Here is a 21,313-nt window from a genome sequence, read left to right as displayed (position 1 = left end):
TTCCATGGCCGAGCAGCCACACACATCACCATGCGCAATGCCAAGCGTTGGTTGGAGTGGTGTAAAGCTCGCCGCCATTGGACTCTGGAGCAGTGGAAACGCGTTCTCTGGAGTGATGAATCACGCTTCACCATCTGGCAGTCCGACGGACCAATCTGCGTTTGGCGGATCCCAGGAGAATGCTACCTGCCAACTGTAAAGTTTGGTGGAGGAGGAATAATGGTCTGGGGTTGTTTTTCATTGTTCGGGCCCCTTAGTTCCAGTGAAGGGACATTTTAATGCTACAGCATACAATGACATTCTAGACAATTCTGTGCTTCCAACTTTGTGGCAACAGTTTGGGGAAAGCCCTTTCCTGTTCCAGCATGACAATGCCCCCGTGCACAAAGCGAGGTCCATACAGAAATGGTTTGTCGAGATCAGTGTGGAAGAACTTGACTGGCCTGCATAGAGCCCTGACCTCAACCCCATCGAACACCTTTGTGATGAATTGGAACGCCGACTGCGAGCCAGGCTTAATCGCCCAACATCAGTGCCCAACCTCACTAATGCTCTTGTGGCTGAATGGAGCAATGTTCCAACATCTAGTGGAAAGCCTTCCCAGAAGAGTGGAGGCTGTTATAACAGTAAAGAGGGACCAACTCCATATTAATGACTTCCCAGAAGAGTGGAGGCTGTTATAACAGTAAAGGGGGGGACCAACTCCATATTAATGACTTCCCTGAAGAGTGGAGGCTGTTATAGCAGCAAAGGGGGGACCAACTCCATATTAAAGCCTTCCCAGAAGAGTGGAGGCTGTTATAGCAGCAAAGGGGGGACCAACTCCATATTAAATCCTTCCCAGAAGAGTGGAGGCTGTTATAGCAGCAAAGGGGGGGGGGGGGCAACTCCATATTAAAGCCCATGATTTTGGAATGAGATGCTCAACTAGCAGCTGTCCACATACACTACATTACCAAACTGATCTCTATATGGCCTAAAGTCAGACAAGAGGTTGCATTAGATCAGCCAACATGAATAAATACTACAGTATACTATGGTTAAATACTACAGTATACTATGGTTAAATACTACAGTATACTGTGGTTAAATACTACGGTATTCTATGGTTAAATATTACAGTATACTATGTTTAAATACTACAGTATACTATGGTTAAATACTACGGTACACTGTGGTTAAATACTACGGTACACTGTGGTTAAATACTACAGTATACTATGGATAAATACTACAGTATACTATGGTTAAATACTACAGTATACTGTGGTTAAATACTACGGTATACTGTGGTTAAATACTACAGTATACTATGGTTAAATACTACAGTATACTATGGTTAAATACTACGGTATACTGTGGTTAAATACTACGGTATTCTATGGTTAAATATTACAGTATACTATGGTTAAATACTACGGTATACTGTGGTTAAATACTACGGTATACTGTGGTTAAATACTACAGTATACTATGGTTAAATACTACAGTATACTATGGTTAAATACTACAGTATACTATGGTTAAATATTACAGTATACTATGGTTAAATACTACAGTATACTATGGTTAAATACTACGGTATTCTATGGTTAAATACTACAGTATACTATGGTTAAATACTACGGTATTCTATAGTTAAATATTACAGTATACTGTGGTTAAATACTACAGTATACTATGTTTAAATACTACAGTATACTATGGTTAAATACTACGGTATACTGTGGTTAAATATTACGGTATTCTATGGTTAAATACTACAGTATACTATGGTTAAATACTACAGTATAATATGGTTACATTTTACAGTATACTATGGTTAAATACTACGGTATACTGTGGTTAAATACTACGGTATTCTATGGTTAAATACTACAGTATACTATGGTTAAATATTACAGTATACTATGGTTAAATATTACAGTATACTATGGTTAAATACTACGGTACACTGTGGTTAAATACTACGGTACACTGTGGTTAAATACTACAGTATACTATGGTTAAATACTACAGTATACTATGGTTAAATACTACGGTATACTGTGGTTAAATACTACGGTATACTGTGGTTAAATACTACGGTATACTGTGGTTAAATACTACGGTATACTGTGGTTAAATATTACGGTATACTGTGGTTAAATACTACAGTATACTATGGTTAAATACTACAGTATACTGTGGTTAAATATTACAGTATACTGTGGTTAAATACTACGGTATACTGTGGTTAAATACTATGGTATACTGTGGTTAAATACTACGGTATACTGTGGTTAAATACTACAGTATACTATGGTTAAATACTACAGTATACTATGGTTAAATATTACAGTATACTGTGGTTAAATACTACGGTATACTGTGGTTAAATACTATGGTATACTGTGGTTAAATACTACGGTATACTGTGGTTAAATACTACAGTATACTATGGTTAAATACTACAGTATACTATGGTTAAATACTACAGTATACTGTGGTTAAATACTACAGTATTCAGAAAGTTGGACTCGAGTCAAGTGACTTGGACTCGAGTACTACTCCAGTCGCACATTTTGCGACTTGAGACTTGACTTGGCAAAATGAAAAACACTTGCCCCCGTCTTGGACTTGAGCTGTATGACTCGAGAGACTCTAAAGACATTTCCCAAAAGGCATCCCCCTCCTCTCATCCTGTCACCTCCTGTCCTCTCACAGCACCGTCTGTTATTCGCCAACCAACCTCCACAGATCTCATCCAGTGGGCGGAGTTGGGGAAAAAACAACTTTCCTCAATGTCACTCAAACTGTATCTGTCAACGCTAGCAGACAGAAAGAGGCGAGAGGGTCCAACTCCTGTCAAAATCTGTCCATGCGGGAGTACAGCGATGAGCAGAATGATGAGCAGACCACCTGCCTTCTCACCTTTGGAACAACAACTACTATTGTTAAGAGTGGAGATCATCTCGTCAGCATCAAAGCGGGGACAGAGAGACTGAAAAACAGCTTCTATCTCCAGGCCATCAGACTGTTAAACAGCTTCTATCTCCAGGCCATCAGACTGTTAAACAGCTTCTATCTCAAGGCCATCAGACTGTTAAACAGCTTCTATCTCCAGGCCATCAGACTGTTAAACAGCTTCTATCTCCAGGCCATCAGACTGATAAACAGCTTCTATCTCCAGGCCATCAGACTGTTAAACAGCTTCTATCTCCAGGCCATCAGACTGTTAAACAGCTTCTATCTCCAGGCCATCAGACTGTTAAACAGCTTCTATCTCCAGACCATCAGACTGATAAACAGCTTCTATCTCCAGGCCATCAGACTGATAAACAGCTTCTATCTCAAGGCCATCAGACTGTTAAACAGCTTCTATCTCCAGGCCATCAGACTGATAAACAGCTTCTATCTCCAGGCCATCAGACTGATAAACAGCTTCTATCTCCAGGCCATCAGACTGATAAACAGCTTCTATCTCCAGACCATCAGACTGTTAAACAGCTTCTATCTCCAGACCATCAGACTGTTAAACAGCTTCTATCTCAAGGCCATCAGACTGTTAAACAGCTTCTATCTCCAGGCCATCAGACTGTTAAACAGCTTCTATCTCAAGGCCATCAGACTGATAAACAGCTTCTATCTCAAGGCCATCAGACTGTTAAACAGCTTCTATCTCCAGGCCATCAGACTGATAAACAGCTTCTATCTCCAGGCCATCAGACTGTTAAACAGCTTCTATCTCAAGGCCATCAGACTGTTAAACAGCTTCTATCTCAAGGCCATCAGACTGTTAAACAGCTTCTATCTCCAGGCCATCAGACTGATAAACAGCTTCTATCTCAAGGCCATCAGACTGTTAAACAGCTTCTATCTCCAGGCCATCAGACTGTTAAACAGCTTCTATCTCCAGGCCATCAGACTGATAAACAGCTTCTATCTCCAGGCCATCAGACTGTTAAACAGCTTCTATCTCCAGGCCATCAGACTGTTAAACAGCTTCTATCTCCAGGCCATCAGACTGTTAAACAGCTTCTATCTCCAGGCCATCAGACTGATAAACAGCTTCTATCTCCAGACCATCAGACTGTTAAACAGCTTCTATCTCCAGGCCATCAGACTGTTAAACAGCTTCTATCTCCAGGCCATCAGACTGTTAAACAGCTTCTATCTCCAGGCCATCAGACTGATAAACAGCTTCTATCTCTAGACCATCAGACTGTTAAACAGCTTCTATCTCCAGACCATCAGACTGTTAAACAGCTTCTATCTCAAGGCCATCAGACTGTTAAACAGCTTCTATCTCCAGGCCATCAGACTGTTAAACAGCTTCTATCTCCAGGCCATCAGACTGTTAAACAGCTTCTATCTCCAGGCCATCAGACTGTTAAACAGCTTCTGTCTCCAGACCATCAGACTGATAAACAGCTTCTATCTCCAGGCCATCAGACTGTTAAACAGCTTCTATCTCCAGGCCATCAGACTGATAAACAGCTTCTATCTCCAGACCATCAGACTGTTAAACAGCTTCTATCTCCAGGCCATCAGACTGATAAACAGCTTCTATCTCCAGGCCATCAGACTGTTAAACAGCTTCTATCTCCAGGCCATCAGACTGTTAAACAGCTTCTATCTCCAGGCCATCAGACTGTTAAACAGCTTCTATCTCCAGACCATCAGACTGATAAACAGCTTCTATCTCCAGGCCATCAGACTGTTAAACAGCTTCTATCTCCAGACCATCAGACTGTTAAACAGCTTCTATCTCCAGGCCATCAGACTGATAAACAGCTTCTATCTCCAGACCATCAGACTGATAAACAGCTTCTATCTCCAGACCATCAGACTGTTAAACAGCTTCTATCTCCAGGCCATCAGACTGTTAAACAGCTTCTATCTCCAGGCCATCAGACTGTTAAACAGCTTCTATCTCCAGGCCATCAGACTGATAAACAGCTTCTATCTCCAGACCATCAGACTGTTAAACAGCTTCTATCTCCAGGCCATCAGACTGATAAACAGCTTCTATCTCCAGGCCATCAGACTGTTAAACAGCTTCTATCTCCAGGCCATCAGACTGTTAAACAGCTTCTATCTCAAGGCCATCAGACTGTTAAACAGCTTCTATCTCCAGGCCATCAGACTGTTAAACAGCTTCTATCTCCAGGCCATCAGACTGATAAACAGCTTCTATCTCCAGGCCATCAGACTGTTAAACAGCTTCTATCTCCAGGCCATCAGAATGTTAAACAGCTTCTATCTCCAGGCCATCAGACTGTTAAACAGCTTCTATCTCCAGGCCATCAGACTGTTAAACAGCTTCTATCTCCAGGCCATCAGACTGTTAAACAGCTTCTATCTCCAGACCATCAGACTGATAAACAGCTTCTATCTCCAGGCCATCAGACTGATAAACAGCTTCTATCTCAAGGCCATCAGACTGTTAAACAGCTTCTATCTCCAGGCCATCAGACTGATAAACAGCTTCTATCTCCAGGCCATCAGACTGATAAACAGCTTCTATCTCCAGGCTATCAGACTGATAAACAGCTTCTATCTCCAGACCATCAGACTGTTAAACAGCTTCTATCTCCAGACCATCAGACTGTTAAACAGCTTCTATCTCAAGGCCATCAGACTGTTAAACAGCTTCTATCTCCAGGCCATCAGACTGTTAAACAGCTTCTATCTCAAGGCCATCAGACTGATAAACAGCTTCTATCTCAAGGCCATCAGACTGTTAAACAGCTTCTATCTCCAGGCCATCAGACTGATAAACAGCTTCTATCTCCAGGCCATCAGACTGTTAAACAGCTTCTATCTCCAGGCCATCAGACTGTTAAACAGCTTCTATCTCAAGGCCATCAGACTGTTAAACAGCTTCTATCTCAAGGCCATCAGACTGTTAAACAGCTTCTATCTCCAGGCCATCAGACTGATAAACAGCTTCTATCTCAAGGCCATCAGACTGTTAAACAGCTTCTATCTCCAGGCCATCAGACTGTTAAACAGCTTCTATCTCCAGGCCATCAGACTGATAAACAGCTTCTATCTCCAGGCCATCAGACTGATATACAGCTTCTATCTCCAGGCCATCAGACTGATATACAGCTTCTATCTCCAGGCCATCAGACTGTTAAACAGCTTCTATCTCCAGGCCATCAGACTGTTAAACAGCTTCTATCTCCAGGCCATCAGACTGTTAAACAGCTTCTATCTCCAGGCCATCAGACTGTTAAACAGCTTCTATCTCCAGACCATCAGACTGTTAAACAGCTTCTATCTCCAGGCCATCAGACTGATAAACAGCTTCTATCTCCAGACCATCAGACTGTTAAACAGCTTCTATCTCCAGACCATCAGACTGTTAAACAGCTTCTATCTCCAGACCATCAGACTGTTAAACAGCTTCTATCTCCAGACCATCAGACTGTTAAACAGCTTCTATCTCCAGGCCATCAGACTGATAAACAGCTTCTATCTCCAGACCATCAGACTGTTAAACAGCTTCTATCTCCAGGCCATCAGACTGTTAAACAGCTTCTATCTCCAGGCCATCAGACTGTTAAACAGCTTCTATCTCCAGCCCATCAGACTGATAAACAGCTTCTATCTCCAGGCCATCAGACTGTTAAACAGCTTCTATCTCCAGGCCATCAGACTGTTAAACAGCTTCTATCTCCAGGCCATCAGACTGTTAAACAGCTTCTATCTCCAGGCCATCAGACTGTTAAACAGCTTCTATCTCCAGGCCATCAGACTGATAAACAGCTTCTATCTCCAGGCCATCAGACTGTTAAACAGCTTCTATCTCAAGGCCATCAGACTGATAAACAGCTTCTATCTCAAGGCCATCAGACTGTTAAACAGCTTCTATCTCCAGGCCATCAGACTGTTAAACAGCTTCTATCTCCAGGCCATCAGACTGTTAAACAGCTTCTATCTCCAGGCCATCAGACTGATAAACAGCTTCTATCTCCAGACCATCAGACTGTTAAACAGCTTCTATCTCCAGGCCATCAGACTGTTAAACAGCTTCTATCTCCAGGCCATCAGACTGTTAAACAGCTTCTATCTCCAGGCCATCAGACTGTTAAACAGCTTCTATCTCCAGGCCATCAGACTGATAAACAGCTTCTATCTCCAGACCATCAGACTGTTAAACAGCTTCTATCTCCAGGCCATCAGACTGTTAAACAGCTTCTATCTCCAGGCCATCAGACTGTTAAACAGCTTCTATCTCCAGGCCATCAGACTGTTAAACAGCTTCTATCTCCAGGCCATCAGACTGATAAACAGCTTCTATCTCCAGACCATCAGACTGTTAAACAGCTTCTATCTCCAGGCCATCAGACTGATAAACAGCTTCTATCTCCAGACCATCAGACTGTTAAACAGCTTCTATCTCCAGGCCATCAGACTGTTAAACAGCTTCTATCTCCAGGCCATCAGACTGTTAAACAGCTTCTATCTCCAGGCCATCAGACTGTTAAACAGCTTCTATCTCCAGGCCATCAGACTGATAAACAGCTTCTATCTCCAGACCATCAGACTGTTAAACAGCTTCTATCTCCAGGCCATCAGACTGTTAAACAGCTTCTATCTCCAGGCCATCAGACTGTTAAACAGCTTCTATCTCCAGGCCATCAGACTGTTAAACAGCTTCTATCTCCAGGCCATCAGACTGATAAACAGCTTCTATCTCCAGACCATCAGACTGTTAAACAGCTTCTATCTCCAGGCCATCAGACTGATAAACAGCTTCTATCTCCAGGCCATCAGACTGTTAAACAGCTTCTATCTCCAGGCCATCAGACTGTTAAACAGCTTCTATCTCAAGGCCATCAGACTGTTAAACAGCTTCTATCTCCAGGCCATCAGACTGTTAAACAGCTTCTATCTCCAGGCCATCAGACTGATAAACAGCTTCTATCTCCAGGCCATCAGACTGTTAAACAGCTTCTATCTCCAGGCCATCAGACTGTTAAACAGCTTCTATCTCCAGGCCATCAGACTGTTAAACAGCTTCTATCTCCAGGCCATCAGACTGTTAAACAGCTTCTATCTCCAGGCCATCAGACTGTTAAACAGCTTCTATCTCCAGACCATCAGACTGATAAACAGCTTCTATCTCCAGGCCATCAGACTGATAAACAGCTTCTATCTCAAGGCCATCAGACTGTTAAACAGCTTCTATCTCCAGGCCATCAGACTGATAAACAGCTTCTATCTCCAGGCCATCAGACTGATAAACAGCTTCTATCTCCAGGCCATCAGACTGATAAACAGCTTCTATCTCCAGACCATCAGACTGTTAAACAGCTTCTATCTCCAGACCATCAGACTGTTAAACAGCTTCTATCTCAAGGCCATCAGACTGTTAAACAGCTTCTATCTCCAGGCCATCAGACTGTTAAACAGCTTCTATCTCAAGGCCATCAGACTGATAAACAGCTTCTATCTCAAGGCCATCAGACTGTTAAACAGCTTCTATCTCCAGGCCATCAGACTGATAAACAGCTTCTATCTCCAGGCCATCAGACTGTTAAACAGCTTCTATCTCCAGGCCATCAGACTGTTAAACAGCTTCTATCTCAAGGCCATCAGACTGTTAAACAGCTTCTATCTCAAGGCCATCAGACTGTTAAACAGCTTCTATCTCCAGGCCATCAGACTGATAAACAGCTTCTATCTCAAGGCCATCAGACTGTTAAACAGCTTCTATCTCCAGGCCATCAGACTGTTAAACAGCTTCTATCTCCAGGCCATCAGACTGATAAACAGCTTCTATCTCCAGGCCATCAGACTGATATACAGCTTCTATCTCCAGGCCATCAGACTGTTAAACAGCTTCTATCTCCAGGCCATCAGACTGTTAAACAGCTTCTATCTCAAGGCCATCAGACTGTTAAACAGCTTCTATCTCCAGGCCATCAGACTGTTAAACAGCTTCTATCTCCAGGCCATCAGACTGTTAAACAGCTTCTATCTCCAGACCATCAGACTGTTAAACAGCTTCTATCTCCAGGCCATCAGACTGATAAACAGCTTCTATCTCCAGACCATCAGACTGTTAAACAGCTTCTATCTCCAGACCATCAGACTGTTAAACAGCTTCTATCTCCAGACCATCAGACTGTTAAACAGCTTCTATCTCCAGACCATCAGACTGTTAAACAGCTTCTATCTCCAGGCCATCAGACTGATAAACAGCTTCTATCTCCAGACCATCAGACTGTTAAACAGCTTCTATCTCCAGGCCATCAGACTGTTAAACAGCTTCTATCTCCAGGCCATCAGACTGATATACAGCTTCTATCTCCAGACCATCAGACTGTTAAACAGCTTCTATCTCCAGCCCATCAGACTGATAAACAGCTTCTATCTCCAGGCCATCAGACTGATAAACAGCTTCTATCTCCAGGCCATCAGACTGTTAAACAGCTTCTATCTCAAGGCCATCAGACTGATAAACAGCTTCTATCTCAAGGCCATCAGACTGTTAAACAGCTTCTATCTCCAGGCCATCAGACTGTTAAACAGCTTCTATCTCCAGGCCATCAGACTGTTAAACAGCTTCTATCTCCAGGCCATCAGACTGATAAACAGCTTCTATCTCCAGACCATCAGACTGTTAAACAGCTTCTATCTCCAGGCCATCAGACTGTTAAACAGCTTCTATCTCCAGGCCATCAGACTGTTAAACAGCTTCTATCTCCAGGCCATCAGACTGATAAACAGCTTCTATCTCCAGACCATCAGACTGTTAAACAGCTTCTATCTCCAGGCCATCAGACTGTTAAACAGCTTCTATCTCCAGGCCATCAGACTGTTAAACAGCTTCTATCTCCAGGCCATCAGACTGATAAACAGCTTCTATCTCCAGACCATCAGACTGTTAAACAGCTTCTATCTCCAGGCCATCAGACTGTTAAACAGCTTCTATCTCCAGGCCATCAGACTGTTAAACAGCTTCTATCTCCAGGCCATCAGACTGATAAACAGCTTCTATCTCCAGACCATCAGACTGTTAAACAGCTTCTATCTCCAGACCATCAGACTGTTAAACAGCTTCTATCTCCAGGCCATCAGACTGTTAAACAGCTTCTATCTCCAGGCCATCAGACTGTTAAACAGCTTCTATCTCCAGGCCATCAGACTGATAAACAGCTTCTATCTCCAGACCATCAGACTGTTAAACAGCTTCTATCTCAAGGCCATCAGACTGTTAAACAGCTTCTATCTCCAGGCCATCAGACTGTTAAACAGCTTCTATCTCCAGGCCATCAGACTGTTAAACAGCTTCTATCTCCAGGCCATCAGACTGATAAACAGCTTCTATCTCCAGACCATCAGACTGTTAAACAGCTTCTATCTCCAGGCCATCAGACTGATAAACAGCTTCTATCTCCAGACCATCAGACTGTTAAACAGCTTCTATCTCCAGGCCATCAGACTGATAAACAGCTTCTATCTCCAGACCATCAGACTGTTAAACAGCTTCTATCTCCAGACCATCAGACTGATAAACAGCTTCTATCTCCAGACCATCAGACTGTTAAACAGCTTCTATCTCCAGACCATCAGACTGATAAACAGCTTCTATCTCCAGACCATCAGACTGTTAAACAGCTTCTATCTCCAGGCCATCAGACTGTTAAACAGCTTCTATCTCCAGGCCATCAGACTGTTAAACAGCTTCTATCTCCAGGCCATCAGACTGTTAAACAGCTTCTATCTCCAGGCCATCAGACTGTTAAACAGCTTCTATCTCCAGGCCATCAGACTGATAAACAGCTTCTATCTCCAGACCATCAGACTGTTAAACAGCTTCTATCTCCAGGCCATCAGACTGATAAACAGCTTCTATCTCCAGGCCATCAGACTGTTAAACAGCTTCTATCTCCAGGCCATCAGACTGTTAAACAGCTTCTATCTCAAGGCCATCAGACTGATAAACAGCTTCTATCTCCAGGCCATCAGACTGTTAAACAGCTTCTATCTCAAGGCCATCAGACTGTTAAACAGCTTCTATCTCCAGGCCATCAGACTGATAAACAGCTTCTATCTCCAGACCATCAGACTGTTAAACAGCTTCTATCTCCAGACCATCAGACTGATAAACAGCTTCTATCTCCAGACCATCAGACTGTTAAACAGCTTCTATCTCCAGACCATCAGACTGATAAACAGCTTCTATCTCCAGACCATCAGACTGTTAAACAGCTTCTATCTCCAGGCCATCAGACTGTTAAACAGCTTCTATCTCCAGGCCATCAGACTGTTAACCTGTTGGGTCTAGGGGGCAGCATTTGCACGTCTGGATAAAAAAAATGTACCCGATTTAATCTGGTTACTAATCCTACCCAGTAACTAGAATATGCATATACTTATTATATATGGATAGAAAACACTCTAAAGTTTCCAAAACTGTTTGAATGGTGTCTGTGAGTATAACAGAACTCATTTGGCAGGCAAAACCCTGAGACATTTTCTGACAGGAAGTGGATACCTGATGTGTTGTATTGACTTTAAACCTATCCCATTGAAAAACACAGGGGTTTAGGAATATTTTGGCACTTCCTATTGCTTCCACTAGATGTCACCAGCCTTTACAAAGTGTTTTGAGTCTTCTGGAGGGAGATCTGACCGAACAAGAGCCATGGAACGGTGATGTCCCATTAGACACCTGGCGCGCTACTTCATGTTGGGTACCCTCGTTCCAATACGTTATAAAAGGCTATGCATTCGTCCACCTTGAATATTATTCATGTTCTGGTTAAAAAAGGCCCTAATGATTTATGCTATACAACGTTTGACATGTTTGAACGAACGGAAATATATTTTTTCCCCTCGTTCATGACGAGAAGTCCGGCTGGCTTACATCATGTGCTAACGAGACGGAGATTTTTGGACATAAATGATGAGCTTTTTTGAACAAAACTACATTCGTTATGGACCTGTGATACCTGGAAGTGACATCTGATGAAGAGAATCAAAGGTAATGGATTATTTACATAGTATTTTCGATTTTAGATCTCCCCAACATGACGTCTAGTCTGTATCGCAACGCGTATTTTTCCGGGCGCAGTGCTCAGATTATTGCAAAGTGTGATTTCCCAGTAAGGTTATTTTTAAATCTGGCAAGTTGATTGCGTTCAAGAGATGTAAATCTATAATTCTTTAAATGACAATATAATATTTTACCAATGTTTTCTAATTTTAATTATTTAATTTCTGACGCTGACTTGACTGCCGGTTATTGGAGGGAAACGATTTCCTCAACATCAATGCCATAGTAAAACGCTGTTTTTGTATATAAATATGAACTTGATAGAACTAAAAATGCATGCATTGTCTAACATAATGTCCTAGGAGTGTCATCTGATGGAGATTGTAAAAGGTTAGTGCATCATTTTAGCTGGTTTTATGGTTTTGGTGACCCTGTCTTTGACTTGACAAAACATTACACACAACTCTTGTAAATGTACTGTCCTAACATACTCTAAATTTATGCTTTCGCCGTAAAACCTTTTTGAAATCGTAAAACGTGGTTAGATTAAGGAGATGTTTATCTTTCAAATGGTGTAACATAGTTGTATTTTTGAAAAATTTGAATTTTGACATTTATTTGGATTCAAATTTGCCGCTCTTGAAATGCACCTGCTGTTGATGGAGTGCACCACGGGTGGCACGCTAGCGTCCCACCTAGCCCCAAGAGGTTAAACAGCTTCTATCTCCAGGCCATCAGACTGTTAAACAGCTTCTATCTCCAGGCCATCAGACTGTTAAACAGCTTCTATCTCCAGGCCATCAGACTGATAAACAGCTTCTATCTCCAGACCATCAGACTGTTAAACAGCTTCTATCTCCAGGCCATCAGACTGATAAACAGCTTCTATCTCCAGGCCATCAGACTGTTAAACAGCTTCTATCTCCAGGCCATCAGACTGTTAAACAGCTTCTATCTCAAGGCCATCAGACTGATAAACAGCTTCTATCTCCAGACCATCAGACTGATAAACAGCTTCTATCTCCAGACCATCAGACTGGTAAACAGCTTCTATCTCCAGGCCATCAGACTGATAAACAGCTTCTATCTCCAGGCCATCAGACTGTTAAACAGCCACCACTAACTGCTGCTACCTACATTGAGACCCAATCACTTTAATAAATGGATCACTAGTCACTTTAAATAATGCCACTTTAAATAATGCCACTTTAATAATGTTTACACATTTTACATTACTCATATCATACGGTGCCTTGCTAAAGTATTCATCCCCCTTGGCGTTTTTCCTATTTTGTTGCGTTACAACCTGTAATTTAAATAGATTTTTATTTGGATTTCATGTAATGGACAAACACAAAAAAGTCCTAATTGGTGAAGTGAAATTAAAAAAATTACTTGTTTCAAAAAATTCAAGAAAATAAAAAACGGAAAAGTGGTAAGTGCATATGTATTCACCCCCTTTGCTATGAAGCCCCTAAATAAGATCTGGTGCAACCAATTACCTTCAGAAGTCACATAATTAGTTAAATAAAGTCCACCTGTTTGCAATCTAAGTGTCACATGATCTGTCACATGATCTCAGTATATATACACCTGTTCTGAAAGGCCCCAGAGTCTGCAGCACCACTAAGCAAGGGGCACCACCAAACAACCGGCACCATGAAGACCAAGGAGCTCTCCAAACACGTCAGGGACAAAGTTGTGGAGAAGTACAGATCAGGGTTTGGTTATAAAAAAATATCCGGAACTTTGAACATCCCATGGAGCACCATTAAATCCATTATTAAAAAATGGAAAGAATATGGCACCACAACAAACCTGCCAAGAGAGGGCCATCCAAAGGAGCTGCAAAGCTCCACAGCGGAGATTGGAGTATCTGTTCATAGGACCACTTTAAGCCGTATACTCCACAGTGTTGGGCTTTATGGAAGAGTGGCCAAAAAAGCCATTGCTTAAAGAAATAAATAAGCAAACATGTTTGGTGTTCACCAAAAGGCATGTGGGAGACTCTCCAAACATATGGAAGAAGGTACTCTGGTCAGATGAGACTAAAATTGAGCTTTTTGGCCATTAAGGAAAACGCTATGTCTGACGCAAACCCAACACCTCTCATCACCCCGTGAACACCATCCCCACAGTGAAGCAGGATGGTGGCAGCATCATGCTGTGGGGGTGTTTTTCATCGACAGGGACTGGGAAACTGGTCAGAATTGAAGGAATGATGGATGGCGCTAAATACAGGGAAATTCTTGAGGGAAACCTGCTTCAGTCTTCTAGAGATTTGAGACTGGGACGGAGGTTCACCTTCCAGCAGGACAATGACCCTAAGAATACTGCTAAAGCAACATTTGAGTGGTTTAAGGGGAAACATTTAAATGTCTTGGAATGGCCTAGTCAAAGCCCAGACCTCAATCCAATTGAGAATCTGTGGTATGACTGAAAGATTTCTGAACACCAGCGGAACCCATCCATCTTGAAGGAGCTGGAACAGTTTTGCCTTGAAGAATGGGGGGGGGGGGGGGGGGGGGGGGGTTAATAGTTCTGCACGCTCAAGTTTTCAGTTGTTTTGTCTTATTTCTTGTTTGTTTCACAATAAAAATGATTTTGCATCTTCAGAGTGGTAGGCATGTTGTGTAAATCAAATGATACACACCCCCAAAAAATATATTTTAATTCCAGGTTGTAAGGCAACAAAATAGGAAAAATGTCAAAGGGGGTGAATACTTTCGCAAGCCACTGTATGTATATACTGTATTTTATACCATCTATTGCACCTTGCCAATGCTGCTCAGCCATCACTCATCCATATACTTACATGCACATATACTCATTCACTCCTTTAGATTTGTGTGTATTAGGTAGTTGTTGGGGAATTGGTAGATTACTTGTTAGATATTACTGCACTGTCGGAACTAGAAGCTCAAGCATTTCTCTATACTCACATTAACATCTGCTAACCATGTGACCAATAACATCTGCTAACCATGTGTATGTGACCAATCTGATTGATTTGTTTCTCTGACATTAGTTAGTCAATTCAGTCTGTCATCATCATGACATCATCTGGATCAGTCCCAAAAATCTGCGATTTCTGTTTCAGAGACTATGTGGTGGTTGGGGAAAAAGGGCTGTCTAAAACCACTGATGCAATTACAACAGCCTCAACGTTGTTAGAAATATGAAGTCCCATAAAGAGAGGTAACAATGAAATTATTGCTGTGTGAGCTAGCGGTGATGTAATGTTCTGGACCTTACGTTAGCTAGCTAGTTTGCTCCCTCTACCATTTGTGACTCGTTTCAGGAAACTAAGCACACGTCACTACTTCACAGGAGAGGCATTTGTACGTAAACATACATTTTTTTAATCAAAATTAGTTTTTTATGGAACATGTGAGCTTTCATGTGCCTTAATAACAATCTTGTATGCCATTTGTAAATATGAATACAATTGTTAAATTACAAGCCTAGTTGGTTTAGCCTTGGAAAAAGGCAGGAACCTTTCAGGTACAGATTGTTCTGCCATGTAGCATGCTTCTGTCTATAACATGAGCAGCTCAGTATGTGTAGGTCATCTTTTCTAACATTGCTTTTATTAAAGAAGAATTAAAAAATTGTTGCTAACGCTCTCCACTTTCTGGAGGACCGAGTTTTGCAATCAGTGGAATGTCCTGTGGAAGGAGAGTATGATAGCTAAGGAGATGGAGAAAATTCTGGCTTTTGATTGCAAATATGCGGACAGAATCGAAAAGAGAACACACAGACGGCTGTTGTGTCACCGGATTACATCTTCAAGCTAAGGGCAACCATGGCATCTGTGATTCTCATCGACGGGGCTGTAGTGGAGCAGGTTGAGAGCTTTAAGTTCCTTGGTGTCCACCTCAACAACAAACTAGAATGGTCTAAACACACCAAGACAGTCGTGAAGAGGGCACGACAGATACATGGTCTAAACATACTGAGACAGAGAGGTGCTGTTTCACTGTCCAGACAGCATCAGATACATGGTCTACACATACTGAGACAGAGAGGTGCTGTTTCACTGTCCAGACAGCATCAGATACATGGTCTACACATACTGAGACAGAGAGGTGCTGTTTCACTGTCCAGACAGCATCAGATACATGGTCTACACATACTGAGACAGAGAGGAGCTGTTTCACTGTCCAGACAGCATCAGATACATGGTCTACACATACTGAGACAGAGAGGTGCTGTTTCACTGTCCAGACAGCATCAGATACATGGTCTACACATACTGAGACAGAGAGGTGCTGTTTCACTGTCCAGACAGCATCAGATACATGGTCTACACATACTGAGACAGAGAGGTGCTGTTTCACTGTCCAGACAGCATCAGATACACGGTCTACACATACTGAGACAGAGAGGTGCTGTTTCACTGTCCAGACAGCATCAGATACACGGTCTACACATACTGAGACAGAGAGGTGCTGTTTCACTGTCCAGACAGCATCAGATACACGGTCTACACATACTGAGACAGAGAGGTGCTGTTTCACTCTCCAGACAGCATCAGATACACGGTCTACACATACTGAGACAGAGAGGTGCTGTTTCACTGTCCAGACAGCATCAGATACACGGGCTACACATACTGAGACAGAGAGGTGCTGTTTCACTGTCCAGACAGCATCAGATACACGGTCTACACATACTGAGACAGAGAGGTGCTGTTTCACTGTCCAGACAGCATCAGATACACGGTCTACACATACTGAGACAGAGAGGTGCTGTTTCACTGTCCAGACAGCATCAGATACACGGTCTACACATACTGAGACAGAGAGGTGCTGTTTCACTGTCCAGACAGCATCAGATACACGGTCTACACATACTGAGACAGAGAGGTGCTGTTTCACTGTCCAGACCGCATCAGATACATGGTCTACACATACTGAGACAGAGAGGTGCTGTTTCACTGTCCAGACAGCATCAGATACATGGTCTACACATACTGAGACAGAGAGGTGCTGTTTCACTGCCCTGACAGCATCAGATACATGGTCTACACATACTGAGACAGAGAGGTGCTGTTTCACTGTCCAGACAGCATCAGATACACGGGCTACACATACTGAGACAGAGAGGTGCTGTTTCACTGTCCAGACAGCATCAGATACACGGTCTACACATACTGAGACAGAGAGGTGCTGTTTCACTGTCCAGACAGCATCAGATACACGGTCTACACATACTGAGACAGAGAGGTGCTGTTTCACTGTCCAGACAGCATCAGATACACGGTCTACACATACTGAGACAGAGAGGTGCTGTTTCACTGTCCAGACAGCATCAGATACACGGTCTACACATACTGAGACAGAGAGGTGCTGTTTCACTGTCCAGACCGCATCAGATACATGGTCTACACATACTGAGACAGAGAGGTGCTGTTTCACTGTCCAGACAGCATCAGATACATGGTCTACACATACTGAGACAGAGAGGTGCTGTTTCACTGTCCAGACAGCATCAGATACATGGTCTACACATACTGAGACAGAGAGGTGCTGTTTCACTGTCCAGACAGCATCAGAAACATGGTCTACACATACTGAGACAGAGAGGTGCTGTTTCACTGTCCAGACAGCATCAGATACATGGTCTACACATACTGAGACAGAGAGGTGCTGTTTCACTGTCCAGACAGCATCAGATGGGTAAGGAGGTACGGTAGGGCGGGCCACCTAAGGCCACCTATAACGCCGGCCCTGAGACAACATAAAATGAGCAAATTTCTTAGTGTCACACAAAGCCTTTATCTCAATATTCCCTCACCTGAGTCATACTCATCCTCCAGGATAGCCTTCTGCTTTAGTCTCTGCAGCTTCGCCATCATGGACTCAATCTGAGACGGGAACAGAGAGACATGACAAAATACAGTAGCTCAGTAGTCAAAGCACTGTGAAACATCTGCCACAGACAGTAATAAGACTGATACCAGGTCAATGTGTTGCTTTACATTACTAACAGTAATAAGACTGATACCAGTGTTGCTTTACATTACTGACAGTAATAAGACTGATACCAGTGTTGCTTTACATTACTGACAGTAATAAGACTGATACCAGTGTTGCTTTACATTACTAACAGTAATAAGACTGATACCAGGTCAATGTGTTGCTTTACATTACTGACAGTAATAAGACTGATACCAGTGTTGCTTTACATTACTGACAGTAATAAGACTGATACCAGTGTTGCTTTACATTACTGACAGTAATAAGACTGATACCAGTGTTGCTTTACATTACTGACAGTAATAAGACTGATACCAGTGTTGCTTTACATTACTGACAGTAATAAGACTGATACCAGTGTTGCTTTACATTACTGACAGTAATAAGACTGATACCAGTGTTGCTTTACATTACTGACAGTAATAAGACTGATACCAGTGTTGCTTTACATTACTGACAGTAATAAGACTGATACCAGTGTTGCTTTACATTACTGACAGTAATAAGACTGATACCAGTGTTGCTTTACATTACTGACAGTAATAAGACTGATACCAGTGTTGCTTTACATTACTGACAGTAATAAGACTGATACCAGTGTTGCTTTACATTACTGACAGTAATAAGACTGATACCAGTGTTGCTTTACATTACTGACAGTAATAAGACTGATACCAGTGTTGCTTTACATTACTGACAGTAATAAGACTGATACCAGTGTTGCTTTACATTACTGACAGTAATAAGACTGATACCAGTGTTGCTTTACATTACTGACAGTAATAAGACTGATACCAGTGTTGCTTTACATTACTGACAGTAATAAGACTGATACCAGTGTTGCTTTACATTACTGACAGTAATAAGACTGATACCAGGTCAGAATTTAACTGTTACAGCAGAACGTAGCTCTTCTAAATGACCCCATATGTATAAAATACGTCTATGGTGCAAGCCATACCTTAGTATTAGTACGGTTGTTGTGCAGGCAATCTTGAAGGACACCCTCGTACTTCTTGACCAGTTGGTCCCAGGCCTGGTCCTGGTCCTGGTCCTGGTCTGGGACGCAGTCGTTCCAGGCAGTGGCAGTAGTGGGCGTGGCACTCTCGTACCCTGAGGTGAGGGACGAGGCAGTGGCAGTAGTGGGCGTGGCACTCTCGTACCCTGAGGTGAGGGACGAGGCAGTGGCAGTAGTGGGCGTGGCACTCTCGTACCCTGAGGTGAGGGACGAGGCAGTGGCAGTAGTGGGCGTGGCACTCTCGTACCCTGAGGTGAGGGACGAGGCAGTGGCAGCGTCAGAGTCCTCCGCTACTGACAGGGAGGAGGAGGCTTCTGTGTCCAGAGAGGAGGAGTCACAGTCAGGCTCCACCTCCGCCATGTCAGAGGTCACAGAGGAAGGTAACTCCGCCTGCAGACCTGGTCCCGCCCTCTCCCGGCCCTCCCAGTGGCGGTCCTGCCACACCCAAGGTGAGAGCCGGTCCCGTACTCCGTCTGATTGGCTGTGAGGGACGGAGCCTGGCTCTGATTGGACACGACTCGGAGTTGACAGTTTTGAAACAGAAAGCCCCAAAGAGAGACCCAAAACTCCTAGTCGTGATTGGTCGGAGCTGGAGCCAGATAATAATTGGTCATGGGGGGCTGATACCAGTTGGCAGGGTGGGACGGACCCAGACCACTCCAGCGGTTCTGAGTGGTATGGGACTGATCCAGTTCTTAACGACCTAGCTGAGGACTGATCCAGCGGGTGTCGGTCTAGGCCAGGGGAGCTGTTCAGTGGTTGTGGGTCTGGGTTTAGGCCAGGGGAGCTGTTCAGTGGTTGTGGGTCTGGGTTTAGGCCAGGGGAGCTGTTCAGTGGTTGTGGGTCTGGGTTTAGGCCAGGGGAGCTGTTCAGTGGTTGTGGGTCTGGGTTTAGGCCAGGGGAGCTGTTCAGTGGTTGTGGGTCTGGGTTTAGGCCAGGGGAGCTGTTCAGTGGGTCTGGGTTTAGGCCAGAGGGCCTCTCACCAGCTGCAGTGTCTGTATCTGTCCTGTGACTGGAGCTCAGTGAATCAAGGCTCAAGGACTGTTGGATGAAGCTGAAAGAGGAGCTGAAGAGGGTGTCCCCTGAAGGAGGTGGCGTGGAGTGGCAGGTAGGCTGGGGGGACCTGGATCCAGTGGAACCAGAAAGACAGGTCCTGGAGTTAGGGGACCTGGGTCTGGAGTTAGGAGGGCAGAACTGAGTGGCAGAGGAAGCAGAACTAGACCTGGGGTTAGGGCTCAAGAGGCAGGGCTGTAGGGGGATTGACCCTGGGGTCAAGCTGAAGTCACTCTGAGGGCTGGGGAAACTGGCCTGAGGGTCGGATGATAAAAACTTAGTGACACAACACCCCTCTTCCTGTGAGAGAGGAGGAGGAGAGGTTGAGAGGAGAGGAGGGGTGGGAGAGGAGAGGAGAAGAGGAGGAGAGGAGGAGAGGAGAGGAAGAGTGGGAGAGGAGGAGAGGAGAGGAGGAGTGGGAGACGAGGAAATGAAGTGGTTGTTTTGGTATCTTAGGGATGGTTTGTATGTGTCCAGAGGAGAGAGCTGCTGGCTGACTGAGCCAGCTGGTGGTACATGTCGTCTCAGGGTGGTGCTCGTCTTCATGACATCACTGTGACCGTTCTGCCTGTTCATCCCATGACATCCAGATGCTCCGTTGGTCAGGCAGGCTGTCCTCCCCTCCTCCCCAGCCAGGGTGCTCTGTAGCCTGGGTAACTCTGTCCTCAGGTACTCTGGCCGCCGGAGCTGCTGGAGCCTCTTGCAGGTGGAGCTGCCAGCTGATGACGTGGGTTTGCCCAAGCCACCTGTCGAGGGGGAGATTAGATTAGCCATTAAACTAGGCTGCAGGTTGGCAACAACACCACACAGAGTAACACAATACAGAGTAACACAATACAACACAGAGTAATAACACAGAGCAACACAATACAACACAGAGTAACAACACAGAGCAACACAACACAGAGCAACACAACACAACACAGAGCAACACAACACAACACAGAGTAACACAATACAACACAGAGTAACAACACAGAGCAACACAACACAGAGCGACACAACACAACACAGAGCAACACAACACAACACAGAGTAACACAATGCAACACAGAGTAACAACACAGAGTAACACAACACAGAGCAACACAATACAACACAGAGCAACACAATACAACACAGAGCAACAACACAGAGTAACAACACAGAGTAACAATACAGAGTAACACAATACAGAGCAACACAATACAGAGCAACACAATACAACACAGAGCAACACAATACAACACAGAGCAACAACACAGAGTAACACAATACAACACA

The 21,313-nt window shown here is 43.7% G+C and overlaps 1 protein-coding gene across 3 annotated transcripts in view; it reads right to left on the bottom strand.

The window, feature by feature from the left end:
- Positions 1 to 21,313, bottom strand: part of disc1 (DISC1 scaffold protein) — a 139,569-nt gene that overhangs the window by 87,950 nt on the left and 30,306 nt on the right. For all 3 annotated transcript variants that reach the window (XM_082970602.1, XM_082970604.1, XM_082970603.1), the window contains 2 exons: positions 18,941 to 20,796; positions 17,798 to 17,867 (listed from right to left, as the gene is read on the bottom strand). In XM_082970602.1, coding sequence (XP_082826728.1) covers positions 17,798 to 17,867; positions 18,941 to 20,796 — 1,926 coding nt within the window. The remainder of the gene's footprint in view (positions 1 to 17,797; positions 17,868 to 18,940; positions 20,797 to 21,313) is intronic.

Source organism: Salmo salar, chromosome 28 (genome assembly GCF_965601325.2).
Source record: "Salmo salar chromosome 28, fSalSal1, whole genome shotgun sequence".
NCBI classification, from domain to species: Eukaryota; Metazoa; Chordata; class Actinopteri; order Salmoniformes; family Salmonidae; genus Salmo; species Salmo salar.
The sequence above is the reverse complement of the archived record's forward strand: the minus strand, read 5'-3'. Positions and strand labels throughout refer to the sequence as shown.